General features: G+C 34.5%; 1 protein-coding gene across 3 annotated transcripts in view; it reads right to left on the bottom strand.

The window, feature by feature from the left end:
• Positions 1-21,142, bottom strand: part of SUPT3H (SPT3 homolog, SAGA and STAGA complex component) — a gene marked incomplete at its 3' end in the record, with an annotated part of 536,454 nt that overhangs the window by 128,844 nt on the left and 386,468 nt on the right. For all 3 annotated transcript variants that reach the window (XM_080805744.1, XM_080805745.1, XM_080805743.1), the window contains one exon: positions 16,555-16,694. In XM_080805744.1, coding sequence (XP_080661870.1) covers positions 16,555-16,694 — 140 coding nt within the window. The remainder of the gene's footprint in view (positions 1-16,554; positions 16,695-21,142) is intronic.

Consider the following 21,142-nt stretch of genomic DNA (forward strand, 5'->3'; position numbering starts at 1 on the left):
TGGAGCAGGGTTCTGAGGGAAATGAGAGGGCTAGAGGAGAGTACGTGACAAAGTCTGCAAGTGGCAATGTGTCTGTCCAGTTGAAAGCCACTGAGAGTGGACATCTGGTGAAAGATGGACAACTGACCAATGTACCCCGCAACAATGGAGGTTATTGCGACCTTAACAAGAGCAATTTCTATAGGACAGTGGGGATGCAAATGGGATTCAAGTGGGTTCTAAAGAGAATGGAAGGAGAACAAATGCAAACTCTTTTGAGAAGTCCTACTCTAAAGGAGAGCAGAGAGAGTAACTGCAAGTGCTTCTGTGGGAAGGCAGAGAAACTACAGCACTTTTCTGTGCAGATAGGAATTAATAAAGTGTACTGGTGTTGTGGTAGGAACTTTGGAAGTACTCCTCTCTTTCCTCAGTGAAACAGGAAGCCAGGTATCAGCTGAGCAAGGAAGTCAGGTGCTAGAGATCCAATGAGACAAGTTTAAACAGTTATTAAGGGTAGTGAGAGAATGGGTACAATAGCAATATTCTAAAATTGCTGGGCAGCACTAAGGCCAAGTTGAGGCTCTTAGTTATAAACTGGAAGTGAGACTAGTTAACTTGATTGGGTTTTCCTCTACTCATGTTCTGCTGCTGGGACTGAGGCATAATGTAGGTATAAAATAAACAAAGAATTGGATTTAACCAGGATCGGGTTTTGCTAAAGGCACATGTACGTATGAGCTCCAAGTGTGAATAAATTCTTAGTGCTAAAATAATCTACCAATATATCTAAGTAAATCTCAAATTTTTGCTGACCAGGGTTCTGGGAACAAAAAGAGTTCATAGACTAATGATAAACAGGAAGTGAATATTATTAATAACAATAATGTAATAAACACATAAAAATCTCCCTATCTTGTCTATGGCTCACTTACAAAAACTCATCACATATCAAAATACCAAGTAAATTCTAGTAAATTCCTAAGACTAAAACAATATGTCTAACTATATTAAAATAATATATATAAATAATAATATATCTAAACATATGTGACTATGTTTAAATAATATGTATTTAATAAATAATATATCTATTATATAATATATCTAAATAAATAATATATATCTAAACATATGTGACTACTATGCAATAAAGCAACTAAAACACCTAAGAGGGTCAAAAAAACAAAAGATCCAGCCACTTGGAATACATATATTTTTAATATTCTCCTATATGAATTAGGCCAAAAAGTGATTTGAAAGTGCAAAATTAAGTATTAAATATATAAATATACCATAATAATATATTATTAATAAATATTAGTATTAAAATATTTACAGATAAATTTAAATAATAGAAGTAATAGTTATTTTTAAACTCTATGGGCTATATATATCAAAAGCTATGCTAGGAAACATTACAAATGTAATATTTCTATTGTTAAACAAAGATTTTACTAATGCAAATAGCAGTGAACACATGTGAATTTTTAAAAAAGTCTTTATTCAATTATTTCCTTAGGATAGTACCTAGAAATGCAATTTCTGGATCAAAGGACATAAAGGTTTATTTTTTCTTTTCATGTGTTTGACAGATAGTGCCACACACTTTCCTCCAGAAAATTTTATCAACTTATGTTCCCATTAATATATGAGATAGTCAGTTTCTCCACGACCAAGTAAACCCTGAATAATTCTTGGTACAATTTAAACAGAATACATTTTCAAGTTGAAATTAAATGTGATTTTCCCCCCCAGCTTTGGGTTTTTTTTTTTTCCTTTTCTTGGGGTCGGGGGCAGTGGAAGTAGGAGGAGGTGTGGAGATGAGATTCAATATTATTAAAATTAAAATTACAAAATTATTATTACAAATGATTTATAAATTTTCTCATAGCTATCTCTTGCCCCAGAGAAACCAGAGTTCTTTGAATAACTCCCCAATATAACCAGCTGGCCTGTAGTCATCATATTTGAAAGTATCCAAGTCCCACACAAATGGATGGAATGATTTAAAAGAATTCCAAGAAGAGAATTTTTTGTAAGAATTTATGAGTTTGAGATGACTGATATCCCAAAGCAATAATATCCAGGCAACCAAGATCACTCTTTGGTTACAATAAATTAAAAAACCTTCACTAAGAGTTTCTATGATTCACAGGAAAAGTTTAAGCAATATTTAATTATACAAATAATGTACTACATTTTTCTACTTCAAAACCATGTAGTGGGTTATTAATAAGAATTGCTTAAGACAATGAGAAAAATTCTCCTAAATTTCACTTGAAGTACTTTTAAGAGAGAGTGATAACTGCCTTATTAGGCTATTTTATTTTATTCTATTCATTGTAATGAATTCATTGTAGGGCCACAAGGAACAAGCCTTCCAGGGCTCAAATATCCTCCCCACTAAACCTAGATGGGTAATAGGAACTCCACACAGAACCACTCCCTAGGAAAAAAGATCAGCAAGTTTTTCTTCTTTTTTTCTCTTTTCCCTCATCTTTTTCTCTCTTTCTTCTTCCCTCCCTCCCCATCCCTCTCTTTCCCTTCCAGTCTTTCACTGGGATAATTTCCACAGATACAGCAAAGGAATATAGTAGTATTTGTTGGAGATAGTTGTGTATGCACTGAATTTTGGTAAATAGGGTCTAATTTCAAATTATTTAAAAGCTCTGCTAGAGCAACACAACTGATGAATTATTGAACTCTACATCAGAAACTAACGATGTACTATATGTTGGCTAATTGAATTAAAATAAAAAAAGAAGTTAGTTGAAAAAAAATTCACTAGACCAGAGGGCACATATTGCATGGAGCACTGGGTGTGGTGCATAAACAATGAATTTTGGAACACTGAAAAAAAAATTTTTTTTTAATTATAAAACTTAAAAAAGCTCTGCTGGAGTTTTTATATAATAAGGTATTTTTTCAAAATAAAAAGAGTGACTTCAGAGATTTTAGATTTTTCTGTAGTGTGTTTTCCCAAAGGTGGTCACTTCTGTACTTACAGCTTTTCCCTATCTGAGAACAGATCAATAGACCCATTATCAATGACTGTCTTCTACTTGAGGTTCAGAGTAACTACAAAAACCAAATGTCTTTTCTTCAAGGACTTTTAAAAGTAAGATTTAATAAACACTTTAAAAGAAAAAGATAAAATGTCCAAACTGTTAATATTTATTTCTTATTTGAAAAATTAAACATCATGCTTAAAATAGTTTACTACCTGGCTATATTAATTGGGGGTATGGCTAAACACTGTCTTTCACAATTAAGTATAAAAGCCAGAATGGTGGTGGTAATAATTAATGAATTATTAAATAAAAAATCCCATAGTTTATTAATATAGTGCATGAGGCAGATAAATTCAAAAGTAACTTTCGTGAACCTGGTGATTTGTTGGTAAATCGTTCCTTAGTGTTAGAAGGACTGCATGAAACAACACTTTCCAACTGTAAGAAGCGCAATGAATGGAGAGGCAAAATTTTCATGCCACAAAAAATTCAACAGTTACCCAAGGCACCTGCAAATTCCAACTATTTTCTAACTATACATCAGCCAATAACTAAAAGATTTTCCAGAAGAGGTATTTAATGGATCAGAGAAGTGAGTAATGTTATTATTTGAAGATGCTAAATTATAAAATCTTATAATAGCAAATAAAGGAGAAAAGGCACATAATCTGTGTTGCCAAATGTGAACTGGCCAGCTAGGTAGAATAGACCAATAGTCACAGACAGTACTAGTCCTTTTGAAACAAAATCTGCTGACTGAAGCTGTAACTGATGCTCAGTGGCAGTTTGTAGACACAGTAAAGGTCAAGGCTGAAGCAGTAGGGTTAGAAGAACTTTTATAGCTAAAACTGGAAAAGCCACTTTTATTATAATTTGAACAGGAAGTTATTTGAGCAATGAAAACTATTAGCAACTGAAAAGCATCTGAAAAAGATTTGTTGGAGAATTGATAGGAGAAGTTCATACAGGTACATAATATCTTTTTTGCAATCCTACGTGAGTCAGAAGAAAAGACTGGCTTTATATACCCGGAAACTGCATTATTTAAATAAAACAGAAAAAGTGTTCAGATCATCCAAAGGAGAGATTAATAATATTCACATATACTGGCTACAAGATCATACCTATTTTAGTTACCTTACTTGGGCAAATATTTACTGGAAGTTTATAATGCACACAGCACTGTGTTAGGTACCAAGGATCTGAAAGGAAAATAAGTCCATGCTCTCAAGGACCGTATTTAGTAAGTTAAACTAAGGAAACTCAATGAGTTATAATCTATCACATACTAAAATACCTTAACTTAGATGTTGCCAGATGGAGAAGGCTCAGCAAAGGGAAGAAAAGTGAACACTTGTTTAGGGGAACTACAAGTTCAAGGGGGTTCCTTAAAGTAGCATGTCTGCGTGTTTGTGTGTGTGTGTATGTGTGTTATGTGTGTGCACATGCATATGTGGGCAGGGAATAGTAGAAAAGAGGAGGGTCAGGAATGGTGAGAGATGAAGATGGAAAGGCTATCTGAGGCAAGATTAAAAAAATGTATTCATATCATGCTCAGAAATTAAGACTCTTGGTGGGAAAATGGAAAGTCAAGAAAAGCAGAAGGCTGGCAAGATCCAATTTGCCTTTGGGACCAGCCCTTTATGAAAAGGAGAGTTCTTAGCACACATCCAAACACCATAGGTTACGGTGATCACTAAATAGTTATAGTTTCGTCCAGGACTCTTATGTCTAAATGAGGAATGCAGTATCAGGGAGTAAGTGTAATTGCGTTAAACAGTCTGACTGGCATGATGTCATGAAGTGGCAGCACCAGTAAGAACCAAACTGAAGACAGCTCCTCAGCACGGATGCAAAAAAGGAACAGAGGGAAATCATCTATACCAAACAAGCAATGATCTGTTAATTCCACTAAATAAACTACAGCATTAAAAAGACAAAAATCTTGCCGCAGAATACATTTATTTTCATATTCAGAATGACTAACTTGTTGAGATTAAACCAATACAGATAAATAAAAGCCAGACTAAGTAACAACAATCTGCCCACCTACTGTGGGGAATGTGGGTGAAGGAAAAAGAATAGGGAAATATAATCCACAAAATATTCAGGGCAAAAATATTTTGGTTATTACAACAACCACAATTTGAGAACTATAAACATTAAATGTAAATTAGTGGTAAATCTTGCGGTGTTCTTAAATTTGATGATATTTTAAAACTCTTCTCTGCCAAGGTGTTTTATAAACAAGTTGGTGGACTGATCTCTAAGAAAACCCTTGTAATGTATCTTTTAAAAGAGAAGGATATCATTTTAAAAAGAACAAACTGAAATTATTTGAGAAAGAAAATATTGATTGATTCCATAAAAACCTAATTGAACAGTATAATCAGATGTGTTAGTCAAATACCCATTTATGCAAGACTAAACACAGCAGCCCAGCGAGGCCCTGCACACATGCATTACCACTGGTAGACACAAATGTTTAGTTTGCAGGGCTGGTGTGTATCTTTACCCTCAAAAATGGTTCTCTGTTTTACTAAAATTGAAACTCCTTGATGTGGGGAAGGTGGAAGTGAATGGCAATCATTGTTCCTATATTTTACTACCAAGTTCTGATTTAAAATATTCTAGCCCCGTAACAAAAGATACTTGTGGACATTAAATCCGAAATCTTGGTTTGGAATAGGGAAAGCATGATTATTATGAGGATTGTTTCAATGCTGTCACCATGTGTTTAGCTCCCCAGTAGTCTAGGGAAAGGTGAGTGAGAAGAAATCTTTTCAATTTCACCCAGAGACTAATAGTTAAAAATTCTAACTAGGTCTGACAAAATGGGAAGGATACTAAAATTTTCACCATAAAGACAGTAGTCATTTGGCTAATCTTGCTCTAAATTTTTTCTACAGCAAAGCATTAACCAAGAGATGAAACATTCTGTTATAACAGAGAACAATTAAAACAACACAACCCAACTACCTCTAGTTTCACACCAGATACATGGAGTGCTCTCATCAAAGCAGAAGTCTGTCTCTACCTTCAGTTGGAGCCCATAGTTCACACCTGGTTAAGGAAAGCCTAGAAGAATCCCTGAAGAACCATCAGTCAAACATGATATATAGTAAGCCACAGAATGATAAGGACCTGGGTAAATTAGGGAATGTTCTATTTTTATAAGATCTGTAACTTTTCATGTCATTAATTGGAAAATCTCTTCTCCAGAAGATACCTTTCTCAGGTTTAGACAAGCTTTTATGGTAATGAATATACAGATCTTTACCATTATGTAATCGGAAGAAAGATCTAGCTGTGGCTACAGAACAACCTGACAGAGTCTATAAAGATGCGAATGGAAATCAGTTTCAGAGCGATGCATTATTCCTAACTTTGGGTTCTCCTGAAGTCATGTAATACTCTCTGTTCTGCTGTTTCTAGGCCAGAAAAACATGTACTAAATTACATTAATTCTGCTCTGTGTAGCTGGAATTACCAAAGGTTTTTTTTTTCTTCTTTTTGGAGGTATTTCTATTAATATTTCCTGAAGAATGATTTCACAGAGTATTTTTCAATTATTTGATCAAAAATTACCTTCAAAAGAATAAACAGACATACTAATGTGTTCTTCTGATGAGTCTCGTCAGAGTCTGGCCCTGACATACTATAGTTTCATGTTTTAAAATGTACCCTAGTTCTGTTCTATTTCATGCCCTCTTTAGCAAACCATGCTGACGCTAATTCTATGGCCCTGTCTGAGGCTAGCCATAATAATTTCTTGAAAAAGTAATGTGCTTTACCTCAGAATAAACTAAATTTTAAATAAAAGAGCAAGCAAAACAGAAAATACACGGTTCCATCACACAACCAATAATCTACCAAGAAGGTTCAAAATTCAAGACCAAATAACAGAGTGGTAATAACAACCATTTATTGAGCCTGTATCCCCCTTAACAGGGTACACTGTTATCTCTTGATCTGCCACTTATTACTATAGGACTGTGAAGGCAGAAGCCATATTCTGTCTTTTTTATAGACATAACCTCACAGGGTAGGTAGTACAGTGACTTACAGAAGAGTCTCCAAGAATAAATGCTGAATGAGTTCAAGAGTGGAAGGTGGATGGATGAGTTGGTTGAACCCAAAGGAAATGATTTCTACTCACTATACATGCTGTCTCTTAGGGAAAACTTCCTAGAGATCTGAGGAGACTCCAGGCTGTAATGCATCACTCTATCCATCTTGCTGTCATAATGTATGATACTCTACACTTACAGACCTTTGCAGCTGCCTGTCCAGCATTCGTACATTCTTCCTAAAGCTCCAGGGAACCATGCCTTTGTGAGGGGCTGACTGCACCTTCAGCTTTAGGGATGGTAGCCCATGACTTAGGCCAAGCCAGTAAGAACACATCATCCTACTAGCTACTGTGGGTGCTAGGGCTTTCAGAAGATCCTGTGATATAAGCATTTTCAGAGTTAATCTTGGACAAAGGCATTCTCTCATTCTCTCTATCATGACCTGGAGAATTAGTGTTCCTGTGAGGTCAGTCAACCAAAAGATTAGGCCAAAAAAAAAAAAAAAAAAAAAAAAAAACCAGAAAAGGGCAGGAAAGAGAGAATTATAGGGAAATAGAGCTACAAATCCAGTGACATTGTAAACCTCAATATCAAACGTTGCTAGAAGCCAAATCCACCTCTGGTTGTTTACCTGAACCATTTCCCTAACTGCTTAATTCATTTGAAATGGGCTTTTTGTTCATCGGAATCATGCAAAAATGTTAACTGTTTTAAACTTCTTAGATCATTAATACCACTCTGAATATAGTCTGTGCCATGCTGTATGGTTATATTCTCCTACTCCTCAATTATATATTATGAACCTAATTAATTTGCTCACAAAGCATATCCTGGCAGCACCATGTATAGACTAATACTTCTGATGGGGGAAAAACATAAAAAGGTGAATTGTGGAATCTTAACTGGAGATTAAAAGAAACAACATAAATGATAAATAAATATGTAAAATCAAAACAGCATACATTTACACATACAATTCACTTATAATCTCATCACCTGATGAGAGCCACTGTTAATTAGCATGTGGGTATATATCCTTCCAGTCTTAATTGATGTGTGTGAGGGAATACACACATTCCCTTATCATTGGATAGTAGTGTTCTCTTGTCCCATTTCCACTGTTATAAATAGTGGATGAATAGCCTTGTATATAAGAATATGCATATGATCAAAATTTCAGATTCTATCTTAAAGAGAAATTATCAACTGTGGGTTTACTGGGTTGAAGTCGATCAATGCCTCTAATTGATATTTTTAAATAGTTTCTGATTTCTCTCAAACTTCTTTTTCACCAGCAGTTAATGTGTACCCAATTCCACCTTACTCCTGATCATTTTTATAAGCAAAAATGGCATTGGTTCATTACAAGTTAGCAGATATTTTGCATGTTTACTAGTTATTTTTATTTCTCTTCCTATGATTAGTCTATTACTATCCTTTGCCAATTTTTCTACTGGAATGTTTTCTTACTGACTAGAAGATCTACATAAATAAATGATATTAATATTTTATCACATTTTTTACATTAATTTGTTTTTCAATTTTGTCTTTCTTTTTCTGACATCTACAAGTTATACAATTTTTATGTCATTACATTTAACAGTCATTTCCTTTGTGGTCTGTCTCCAAACTGGGCTTTCTTTTCAGAAGACTTTAATAGATTCTATTTCCATTGCTGAAAAATTCACAATATTTATTTGCATACAAAAGCCTCTGAAAGGTCCTAAAAGGAATCTCTTCAATTTCTTAGTTTAGGATTTCACAAACTAGTTTGAAAATAGACCACTTCCCCATCCCCATTCCCAACAGCGCACCTGTTAACATCTTGAGGAGCAGTTCTTTAAAAGTTTGTTTAGAAAACAAAAGCCTGGAAAATCCTTCCACATCCCCAAATGGATATTCACCAGTGTTTATTTCTATTTTTTGAAATGGCTTTACTTTTCATACCTATTGTTTCAACCCACCTGAATTTATTCTGATGTAAGTATAAGGTTAGGAATTATCTATTTTTTTCCCCAAATGTTATCCAACTGTTTGGCGTCTTTCTCCCATTAATTTCTAAAGTTACCTTTATCGTCACTAAATTATGTTCTCTATACTTGTGTCACGTATTCTCTTTGTTGGTATGCTTATTGGGTTTTACACCAGGACCACACTATTTCGATGACAGTAGTTTTATGAAATGTTATATCTGGTAGGATAAACTGAACTCTGCCCTCTACTCTTTTTTTTTTTTTGACATTTTATTTATTTATTTGAGAGAGAGAGAGAAAGGGAGAAGCAGACTTCCCACTGAGCAGGGAGCCCATGTGGGACTTGATCCCAGGACCCTGAGATCATGACCTGAGCCAAAGGCAGACGCTTAACTGACTGAGCCACCCAGGCACCCCAGCCCTCTACACTTCTTTAATGAAAATTTCTTTGCTTATCTTTTTTTTATCACTTAAAATAACCTTTAATATCATTTGAGAGTTTTTAAAAATTGTGCTCAGATTTTTGTTGAAGTTTTAAGCTAATAAACTAATTTGGGTACAATGGATACATTTATAATATTCCATCTTTGTATCTAGGAACATAGTATTTCTTCACTTACACACTCCTCATATTTCAATACATTATTAAATATTACTTTCATATTCTCTTACATTTCTTGTTAATATGGAGTTCCCCTCCAAATAAACTTCATCCTTGTGTTATTTTGATTGAGATTGTCTTTCTCATTTTTATCAACTCTTATTGAAGTATGGGGGAAACTACTGATTTTTAAAGTATCTATATGATTTAATGAAGGCAGTAACTGGTTCTAATAGTTTTTGTATTGATTCTCAAGGATTACTAATAAAAATTATATTATCTATACATAATGATAAATTTTGTCTCTTACCAATAGCTATGCCTTTTATGGCACTGGCTAATGTTTTCTGAACTCTGGCAAGTAAAAATGATAGTATGGGCGTTTTAGAATTTAATGGAACTCTGTTTATATTTTTTAAACTATAATGATGTCTGTTTAGTGGAGTGAGATAGACTTTACATTGATATGGAGGTACTTTTTTATTTCTAGTTCACTGAGAATTTCTATACAGAACAGGAAGTTAATTTTATCCAGTATCTTTTTAAAAATTAATTAATTTTAAGATTTTATTTATTTATTTGATAGAGACAGAAAAACAGAGCACAAGCAGGTGGAGGGGCAGAGGAGGAGGGAGAAGCAGAGGAAGGCTCCCCACTGAGCAGGGAGCCTGATGTGTGGCTCAATCCCAGGACTCTGAGAGCATGACTTGAGCCAAAGGCAGACACTTAACTGACTGAGCCACCCACGCGCTCCTTTCTAATACCTCCTAACCTATATGGTTGCTTTCCTCTGACTTAGTTATTGGGTATACAACATTAATGTATTTTCCAATATTAAGCATGCTTGAATTCACGAAAAAAATCTTATTCGGTCATGGCACATTTCTTATTATATATAGTGCTAATAAAAATTGCTAATATTTTAAGATTCCTGCACCCATTTCCCTCATTCCTTTCTTCCTTTCTTTGAAGATTTTATTTATTTATTTGACAGAGAGAGAGACGTTGAGAAAGGGAACACAAGCAGGGGGAGGGGTAGAGGGAGAAGCAGGCTTCCTGCCGAGCAGGGAGCCCGACATGGGGCTCGATCCCAGGACCCTGGGACTTAATGACTGGACTTAATGACTGGACTTAACAACTGAGTCACTAAGGCACCCCTACATTCATTTTCATAAATGAGATTATATTATGATACTTTGTAAAATTTAATGAGTTTTCCTTACTTTCTTTAATCTGACATAGCTTATATAGCAATGGTAATGAACTGTTTTATGAATGTTTGAAAGAGCTTTTCCATAAGCCATTTCGGATTCATAGACTTTTGAGGACATAATTCTTTAAAAACATTTAGCATGTCTTCCAAGTTTACTGATCTATCCAAGTTTTCTACGACCTGTTGAGTAAAACTAATCATTTATGTTTTCTTAGGAAGATACTCATTCCATCAGGCTTTTCAAATATGTTAGTAACAGAATTATATGTGAATTGATTTCTCCAGCCTATGGCTAGATCCCCATGCCTTGCTAATTTTAGCAGCTATCTTTTCTTTTCATTTCACTTATTGAGACTTCTTGCAGATTCATTCCACCATTTTGTTCTTATTTTTGCAAAGAGTTCTTAGATTGGTAAATGTAATTATTTGTTTTCTAAGTTTATGTGTTTATTTTTGTATTTTCATTTTTCCTATTTTCTCTTAACGATGTAAAATTTTTTTCTTTTTATTATATGTACTGCTGAAGTGAGCACTTTTTTTTTTTTTTTTTTTTAGAAAGAGAGAGAGAATGCGTTCAGGAGTGGTGGGGTAAGGGCAAAACTAGAGGGAGAGAGAAAATCTTAAGCAGACTCTACACTCAGCATGGAGCTCCACGCAGGGCTCAATCTCATGACCCTGAGATCATGATCTGAGCTGAAATCAAGAGTTGGACACTTAACTGACACTTAAGGTGCCCCTTAATGTAAAATTTCTAATTTTAGTTGAATCATTTATTTTCATTTTTCCTAATTTAACAAAGGCTTAAAAGCTAAAAAGTTGCCCGTGTTTTAAGTAAAGTTTTGTCCGAATTTTGTAATTTTTACGTGGACTACTTTTAGTGCTCTTATTACCCAAAGAGTCAATGGTAGTAATTTTTAATCTGTTGTGGGTCCATTAGTTGTTCCTATTAGTTGTTGGTTTCTTCTTTTTAAATTTTCAGTCAATTAGAGTTTTTTATGTTTAACTCTTCTTACAACTTGTAGGTTTTCTTTTTTTGTTCTGGTAGGGTAATGGGCTCTATCGATTTGTATGTTTTTGAAATCTGTTGACCTTGAGAGACAGAAAGACTCCTGTGACGTTTTATAATGATTTTTGTTGAAAAAATAATGAAACCCCTTCTTTTACCGATGATATACAGATCCATTAAGTCAGAGAAGTTCTTCTGACTGAGGGAAGTGTGGGCGGAGAAGGGAGGCTAGAGATTCAAGACTTCTCAACACCTTCCCTAAAGAGCACTGTGGAATCCTTGGAGTTAGCTGAATAAGATTTTAAAACTGCTGCTTGTTTAAAGATGTTTATATACATTTATAGAAAAACTTAAATTTTTATTATTAAAATTTTTTCCCCCAAGTCAATCTGCTAAGGACTGAGAATAGTGTGTCTCAGGCTCAACAAATGCATTTCTCTGACATCTCCCCCCATTACTGGAAGCTTTTAGTTTATGTATTTCAATTCTCTGGAATTTGATGATTAACATTTTGTACTTACTTTCTTCACCACAGGCAGCATCACTTAGTAACATAAAATTACTGACATTGTTGCCTTTTAAAGCTTTTCCCCTCTAATATTCTTTTTTCTGAAGTAGTAATTGCTATTATTAGCATCTGAGTTTGTCTGATACACCTCTGATTGTTCTTTTACTTCTACATGAAAAAAAATCGACTCTAACTATATTTCTATTCTTACAGAATATACATACGTAGGCATAATAGTATGCAAGTAAAGATATATGCATTTCTATATATACCATCTCTATGTACGTACATAAACTATATCTTTCTAGTATATAAACTCTGCATTTCTTAATCTCATGTATTCTCTGGGCCTCATTTTTAAACTCAATGTTTTTTTTTTCATATTTGTAAACATTTATCTCACTAGGGTTAGCCTTTTTTCTTTTATGATGAATCTTTTTTTTTTTTTAAGATTTTATTTATTTATTTGACAGACAGAGATCACAAGTAGGCAGAGACTCAGGCAGAAAGAGAAGAAGAAGCAGGCTCCCTGGTGAGCAGAGAGTCCGATGTGGGGCTCAATCCCACGACCCTGAGATCATGACCTGAGCCGAAGGCAGAGGCTTTAACCCACTGAGCCACCCAGGCGCCCCCTTTTATGATGAATCTTATCTAAGATATTTTTGAAAACTTAGTCTTATAGGCATTTTATTTTACTATTATAATTAAAAAATAATAATAATAGAGAAGGGGAATGGTAGAAAGAACAGACTTCAAAATGAGAAGATGGAGAATGTCTACAGCAATCCACATCTCTGGCTTCTTTAGTGAGTTTTCCAGTATACTTAGCTCCACAAACAATAACACTGAGTTTCAACTTCCCTAGGGATCATAACCTCATTATGCTCGGGGGCACAACTGAATGTGAACCTGATTTCTCCGATCATTCAGCTTTTATGAGAAACTTTGTGTTTTAAATCTATGGCCAATCACTTTTAAGTTAAATTCAGATGGCCACCTGGAATGTTATTCAATTTTAAGCCAATTACAAACATTTTTAAGAGATCTTAAACTTTATGTATTCTACTCTGCTTTATTTCTAGATTACAGTATCAGGCCTTTGAGGTTTTAGCACCCTATTTTATTTAAAGGCTTGTCTCTCTGGTAGGCTCTAGTCTTTGCTTTCCTGTTTACTTTTATCAGTTTGAGGATTAGTCAGAAGGTAGAGTTCACCCAACCTTTTACACATTTATACTTTACATCCCCCTCATAAACCTAGTAGTTTATTAGACTAGGTATTTTACTTGATTGATGATAAACTTGAGCTTCTCAGGTTCCTTCACAGTAGAGCTGTGAGTGACCATAGTCACTCTGTTAAGAAAACCCAAAGATGGGGCACCTGGGTGGCTCAGTAGGGTAAGTGTCTGACTTTGGCTCAGGTCATAAACTCAGGGTCCTGGGATCAAGCCCCGCTTTGGGTTCTGTGCTCAGTGATGAGTCTGCTTCTCCCTCTCCCTCTGCTTCTGCCCTTGCTCATGCTCTCTCTCTCAAGTAAACAAATAAAATCTTTTAAAAAATAAAAAAAAACCCCAAAGCTATTTGCAGTTTTTGTGCCACCCTCTTGGCCTTTGGTTGACACAGTCACATTTAATTGATTGATGCTCAAAAAATTAGAATGTAAGAAACAGGATTAACAGTAAAACACACCTGTGTCATTCTGGGGTGGGGGTTAAGTGGAGGAACTCAGAGGAGTTGTGAACATTCAAATGTTTTTTATTATGTTTACAAAATCTGCTCTTTCCTAGCCCTCGAAAGTAATTTTGAACATTATTTTAATCTTTATTTGATAATTTGTAAGGATCTTCAGAGGCAATGGATCATAGATCTCTACAATACATATATACCCAAGTGTTAAAAATTTGATGCTGGAGGAAAACTAAAATAGGGTAAGAGTTAGTTAACTGTCATGATGAAGGACAGGCAAGTAGAAATAGAAGTAAAAATCTAGACTTTTTATATTTCAAGTCATATCATCTTTAATAGTGATGAAGTAAATCATGAGTGCAAAAAAAAAAAAAAAGCCAGGAATACAGAGAAATCACCTAAAAACAACAGGAAAGAACTCATTTTTTCTTATATGCTTGCTCAACGTTTTGAGAAAAAGCTAGGATCCCAAGTGGGTTTTTATGTCTATAAAATTTTTTCTCTCCTAAATCACATTTAAGAAAAAGAGAAAGAAAGCAAAACAATAATAAGCTTTGTTGGTAGGCCTATACCATTTTCATACATTCTTGGGAAGAAGGTAGCAAACAAAATTTCTGCAACAGTAAGTGATGCTTAGAGAAAAATGAAATCACGGAGTGATGCCAGGACTGATTACCCCCCTGCACTTGAAAAGCAGAGATTGCAGTCTGCGAGTCCAAAGTGGTTTCATATGGACTGCTGCCGTTGTGGTTTACGCTTGAAACTATAACCTGTCAAATTAGAAGCAGGCAAGGCCGATGCTCTTAACAGTCCCACTTTCTACTGTCTACAGTTACGTCTAAGTTCAGCACTTTTTATTCAGTTAAACTCTGTTATTTGGATGAGTAGAATCTCAAAACTGCTCTCTGTTCTCTTGCTTGGAGAAGATTTTAGTTATGATATAAAGCTTAAAGACCTGCCAATCTGATTTTTATTACATAGATGAAGCTGACTGTGTTGTAACCATTTTCACCAACTATTGCTATTTTATTATTCTGGTTACCACTGTGTAATATATAACTGCAGGGAGGAGGTATATAAACTGCATCAGTTCCCATGCTTTTCCTCTCCTGCCTTTCCGGATACTTTATTGACTTTAACTTGTACCTTCCTGACTCATCATTTTTCCAAGCCTACGGTAGCCTGTTATTATGAGCTTAGTGCTACAGCATGCTCCATTGCTTCTCTTCTTCCTGACTGCGGAATGCCCTTCCAGGCAGCAGGCTTGGTTGACAGAGATTTTCCCATCAAAATTGAAAAGCTACTTGTTCTATTTCATTAATGTTTCACGTATAGTCCTTCCTTCATGAATCTTTCTTAATGCCCATTAGTTTAATATAAAAATGTTTTTTTAAAAAAGCATAAACAATATTTGCTCTCTGTATAATGCATCATAAGTGAAACCATGCCACTAAACGATCATATCCTGTTTAGGCCATAATGACATCAGAAATATATGTTTATCATCTGTTTTGGACAACTTAGCATGATTTTGGCCCACGGCGAAGTTCAACTAAAACCATTTGCAGTTGCCCCAAACCAAGATAACCACACATTTTTAAGGTAATTGATACCTAAAGAGACCATTGCCTTTAGATCACAGTTCATGATCTAAGCATACTAATTCTTTAAAGAAGGTTGTTAAAGTTTACAAAGCATGTATGTCTGTTGGACTTCCTCCAGAATTTAACATGAAATAATTATATTTTTAGCATGCATAGATATTATTAGCATGGTCTTTTGGAGTTCTGGAATTACCTCTCTTGCCCAATTTAAAGAGAAGGGGAAAATGGAGATTTTTTTTTTAAACTATTAAAGTATTATAATAAGAAGGGCGATAAGAATAATGTTTTGTATTTTGGAAGGCACTCAAATAAAATCAATCATTTTTATTTCTGAGTAAGTATTTAAGGAAACAGTAATTTTATGAATAGATAGCTTAGGCAAACAGAAAGCACACAATTTTCATATGTATTGTGAAAACATGTCCAGGGAACCCAAACACATGGCACTAACTTTGTGTTGCGGGGCTGGAAAGCACGTACTTGCCCTGGATACTACCTCAGCTAGTTAGTCCATTCAGAGCCTGAAAGATAGCTCTTCATGCCACGTGCCAACACGAAAGTGGGGAAATTACCTTTGCCCACAAAGATAAATGGATGATTTGGAACAAAAAATAAGTTTGGAATAAAATAGTATCAGTAAAAGTTAGGCCTAGCAGGAAGCTTAGGGAAATCTACTCGTATTTAGAGGAGGAAAGAGAGAAACAGAACACTGAAGTTGTTTCCCAAAGTCTTGGCTGAAGGCAGAACTGGACACCCGTACAGGGCAACTCTGGGTGCCTTCACACATGCAAACACTGTTCTGGGCAATTCAGATAACAATTAAAGAACATAAAAATAGAACCACATAGCATAAGCACTGCAGTAGGTATTCTATTACATAAGAAGGAGAAGAGTGTACCATACCTCCATTCTTTCTTGCTTAACTTCATCGATCTCATCATCTTCAAACATTGCCAGGAGTTCTCCTGTTTGGTCAATAGAGTTGAGAAAGTCTTGGGCGATTTTCTGTCTTTTGTTCGCATTATTGCTGCCACTCAGTTTGTCTTCATGAACATAAGGGAAGGAACAAAATATGCTTAACAGGTTTACGTCAACACTAATCACTACATGTATCGAATACTACATGTGAAATTCAGAATTGCGAGTTCTCTCAAAATAGTCTTTAAAGGGAGAATCTGTGCATCTGAAACAAAAGCATAAGCCATGCAGAATTAAACCATTTACTCATGTCATGAGTAAACTTGAGACAGTAAAACACCAAATTGTCAATTAACACAGTAACTGCGAAGGGACTGTTAAAATTCCTTAAAAAAAAAGAGCCTCGCATATTTAGAAAAAGAATCCTGTATATATGGACCACATCTTCTTTACCCATTCTTCTGTTGAAGGGCATCTCTGCTCTTAAGGAGGGCATGGACTGCATGGAGCACTGGGTGTTATACGCAAACAATGACTCTTGGAACACTACACTAAAAACTAATGACGTACTGTATGGTGACTAATAAAAAACAAGAAAAAAAAAAGAAAAAGAATCCTGCTATAGCAAGCCTAATTCAGAAAATAAATAAAAACACTTAAATAAAAAACATCAAGACTGAGATCTGAAATTAAAAGGAGAGAATATTATGTATTTTATTGTGGCAATGTATTTGAAGCATAAAGGGACAAGATCTTACACTTTTTCTCTTAAGAGGTAAAACTACCATACTTATCTAGAAGCAAAAAATAACTTTAAAAAAAATCATTGCAAAAGATCAAGAAGGAGTGTAATATTACAATAGGCAATTAATAGTTTAATGCATTAATATCAGTGTGGATTAGGGAGAAAGAACTAAATTATTTTTTTAAAGTGATAAAATACATGTGCAGATACCAGGTAAAGAAAGCCCAAATATCTTAGGGTGAAAGCATCCAATCTTTCACCATTAAGTATGATATGAACTATGGGTTTTCCATAGATAGCTGTCCTGGTCTATTTACAGCACAGACAATAATAAATATTTAAATATATCACAGACGGGATGGCTTAAAACAAGTACTTATTTCTCACAATTCTAGAGGCTGGAAAATTCAAGATTAGGTGCTGGCAGACTTGGTATCTGATGAGAGCCTGCTTCCTGGTTTGCAGATAGACTGTCTTCTCCTACCATCATATGGCAGAGAGCAAAAGCAAACTCTCCTGTGTCTCTTCTAAAAAGGGCACAAATCCTATTCATGAAGGTCCCTCCCTCATGACTTCATTGCTTTCCAAAGGCTCTACTTCAAAATACCATCATGTTGGGAATTGGACGGCAAAATACCAATTCTGGGAGGACACAAACATTCCATTCATAGTAATGACCTTTATCAAGTTGAGAAAGTTCCCATCTCGGTTTTTTGAGTGTTTCTCTCATGAAACACTTTTGAATTTTTTTTCAAATAATTTTTCTACATTTATTGAGATGATCACGTGATTTATGACCTTTATGATGTATTATACAAAGTATTTTCTAAATTTAAACCAATCTTCCATTCCTGGGATAAACCCCATTTGGTCATGGTATATAATCTTTTTTAGATGTTGCTGGATTTGGTTTACTGAATATTCTGTTAGGGATTTTCACATCTATATTAAAAAAGACATTGTAGCATCCTCCTGAATGGCAAAAGATATTTGTAAATGATATATCTGCTAAGAGCTTAATATCTAAAATATAAGAAGAACTTAAACAATTCAATAACAAAAAACCCCCAAATAATCTGAACAAAAATGGCCAGAGGACTTGAATAGATATTTTTCAAAGAAGATATACAGATGGCCAACAGACATGTGAAATGATGCTCAACATCACAAATCAGGAAAATGCAAGTCAAAATTACAATGAGATATCACCTTACACCTGTGAGAATGGCTAGATTAAAAAAAGGCGAGAAGTAACAAGTGTTGGTGAGACTGGTGAGATGTGGAGAAAAAAACAAAAAACAAACCAAAAAACCCCCTTGTGCATTGCTGGTAGGAATGGAAACTGGTGCAGCCAGTATGGAAGAAGGTATGGAGGTTCCTCAAAAAATTGAAGTAGAATTATCATATGATCCAGTAATTTACCCAAAGAAAATAAAAACACTAATTCAAAATGATAAACGCACCTATATGTTTTTTACAGCATTATTTATAATAACCAAATTATGGAAACAACCAAAGTGTCCATCAATAGATGAATGGATAAAGAAGATGGACACACACACACACACACACACACAAACACAATGGAATATTACTTAGCCACACACACAAAAAAACAAGATCTTGCCATTTGCAATAAAATGTATGGACCCAGAGGGTATAATGCTAACTGAAGTACTTCAGAAACAGAAAGGCACGTATCTCATGATTTCACTCATATGTAGAATTTAAGAAACAACCAAAGGAAAAAAAAAAGACAAATGAAAAAACAGACTCTTAAATTCAGAGAACGAACAGATGGTTGCCAAAGGGGAGGTGGGGTGAGGAAACTGGTGAAATACATATAGGAGCATAAGAGAAACTTCCAGTTACAAAACAAGTAAGTCATGGAGATGGGAAGTACAGCATCAGGAATACAGAAAAACAATGTATTACTCTTTAGTTTTCTTTTTGTCTTTGTCTGGTTTTCATATCAGAATAATACTGGCTTTGTAAAATGAGCTGGGAAAGGACTGGTGTTAATTGTGCATTAAACATGAGGTAGAATCCATCCTGAGGTCATTTAGCCCTGGGTTTTTCCTTGGGGAAGTCTTAAAATTATTAATTCAAAGAATTTACTTGCCATAGGTCTACACATGTTTTCTATTTCTTCTTGATTCAGTTTCAGTAGTTTGTGTTTTCATAGGATAAAAAGCAGGTATTTATAGAATTGGTTATATTAACCATTGTATTTACCATTTGTTTCTTTTCATTTCTTTTTGTAATTGGAGAAGCCATCTTGTGTCACTCCTTCCTCCAACACAGCTTTGTTACCACCCACCTCACTTATGTTGTTACTGTCAAATACACTGTAATATATAACTACTTGTATCTACATGTGTATATCTACGTGTTATAGACTTAACATTACAATTATTATATTGTTTCATACATGGGAAAAAGATGCAATTATATTATCTATTTTACTTACATAATTACCTTTACAGGTACTTTTGTGTATGTTTATGTATGTGTGTGTATGTGTATGGAATGAAATTATTGTCTGGTGCCACTTACTTGAGCCGTAAGAACTAACTTTCCTATTTTTCTGGTAAGATTTCATTTTATTTATTGACAGAGAGAGGCACAGCAAGAGAAGGAACACAAATGGGGGGAGAGGGAGAGGGAGAAGCAGGCTTCCCGCTGAGCAAGGAACCCAGTGCGGGGCTCGGTCCGAGGACTCTGGGACCATGACCTGAGCCGAAAGCAGATGCTTAACAACTGAGCCACTCAGGTGCCCCACTTTCGTATTTTTTAATATGGATTTGCTACCAAGAAATTCACCCAGTTTTTATTTATGTGGGAATATATTTCATTTCGTCTTCACTTTTAAAAGATAGTTTTGCTGGATATGTTTCTTGGTTAACAGTTTTTTTGTTTGTTTTTTTTAGCAATTTGAATATGTCATTCTATGGCTATTCTGACATACATATATACATAAATATATATTATTTTTTTAATCTATATTGTTAATGAGAAATCAGCTGTTAATATTGCTGGAGCTTGACTGGATGTGAAGAGATGCATTTCTCTTGCGGCTTTTGTGATTTTCTCTTTGTCTTAGTCTTCTTACATTTCTAGAAGAATATGTGTGAATGTGGATCTCTATGTGATTATCCTAATTGGAGCTGGCTGAGCTGCTTGGATGTAATGATTTTGATCAAAGTAGAGAAGTTTCAATCATTATCTCTTTGAAGATTTTTTCTGCTCCTTTGTATCATTTTCTCTCCTTCTGGTAGTCCCATTATGTATATGTTGGCTCATATCATGATGCCTCAGATTTCTCTGTTAATTTTTCTTCATTCTGTTTTTCTGTTTTTCAGATGGCATAATCTTTAACAATCTGTCTTCAAGTTCAGATGCTTTCTTCTCACTTCAAAGGTACTACTGAGATTTTTTACTGAATTTTTCATCTTAGTCATTGTGCATTCCAACCACAGAATTCTCAATTGTTTCTTTCTTATGATTTGTCTCTATATTTTATTATTTTTTAAAGTTTTTATTTAAATTTTAGTTAACATTCAGTATAATATTAATATATATTAATTAATTAAATATATTAATATTAATATAAATATATAATAATAATAATTAAGGTATACAATATAGTGATTCAACACTTCCACACAATACACAGTGCTCATCACAACAATTTCTTAATTTCTCTTAATCCTTAATATCTCTTAATTGATATTTTCTATCTTGTGAGACATTATAATCATACCTTCCTTTTGTTCCTTAAAAACGGTTTCCTTTATTCTTTGAACACATTTATGATTGCTACTGTGA

This window comes from Martes martes (genome assembly GCF_963455335.1).
Source record: "Martes martes genome assembly, chromosome: 6".
Classification (NCBI taxonomy): Eukaryota; Metazoa; Chordata; class Mammalia; order Carnivora; family Mustelidae; genus Martes; species Martes martes.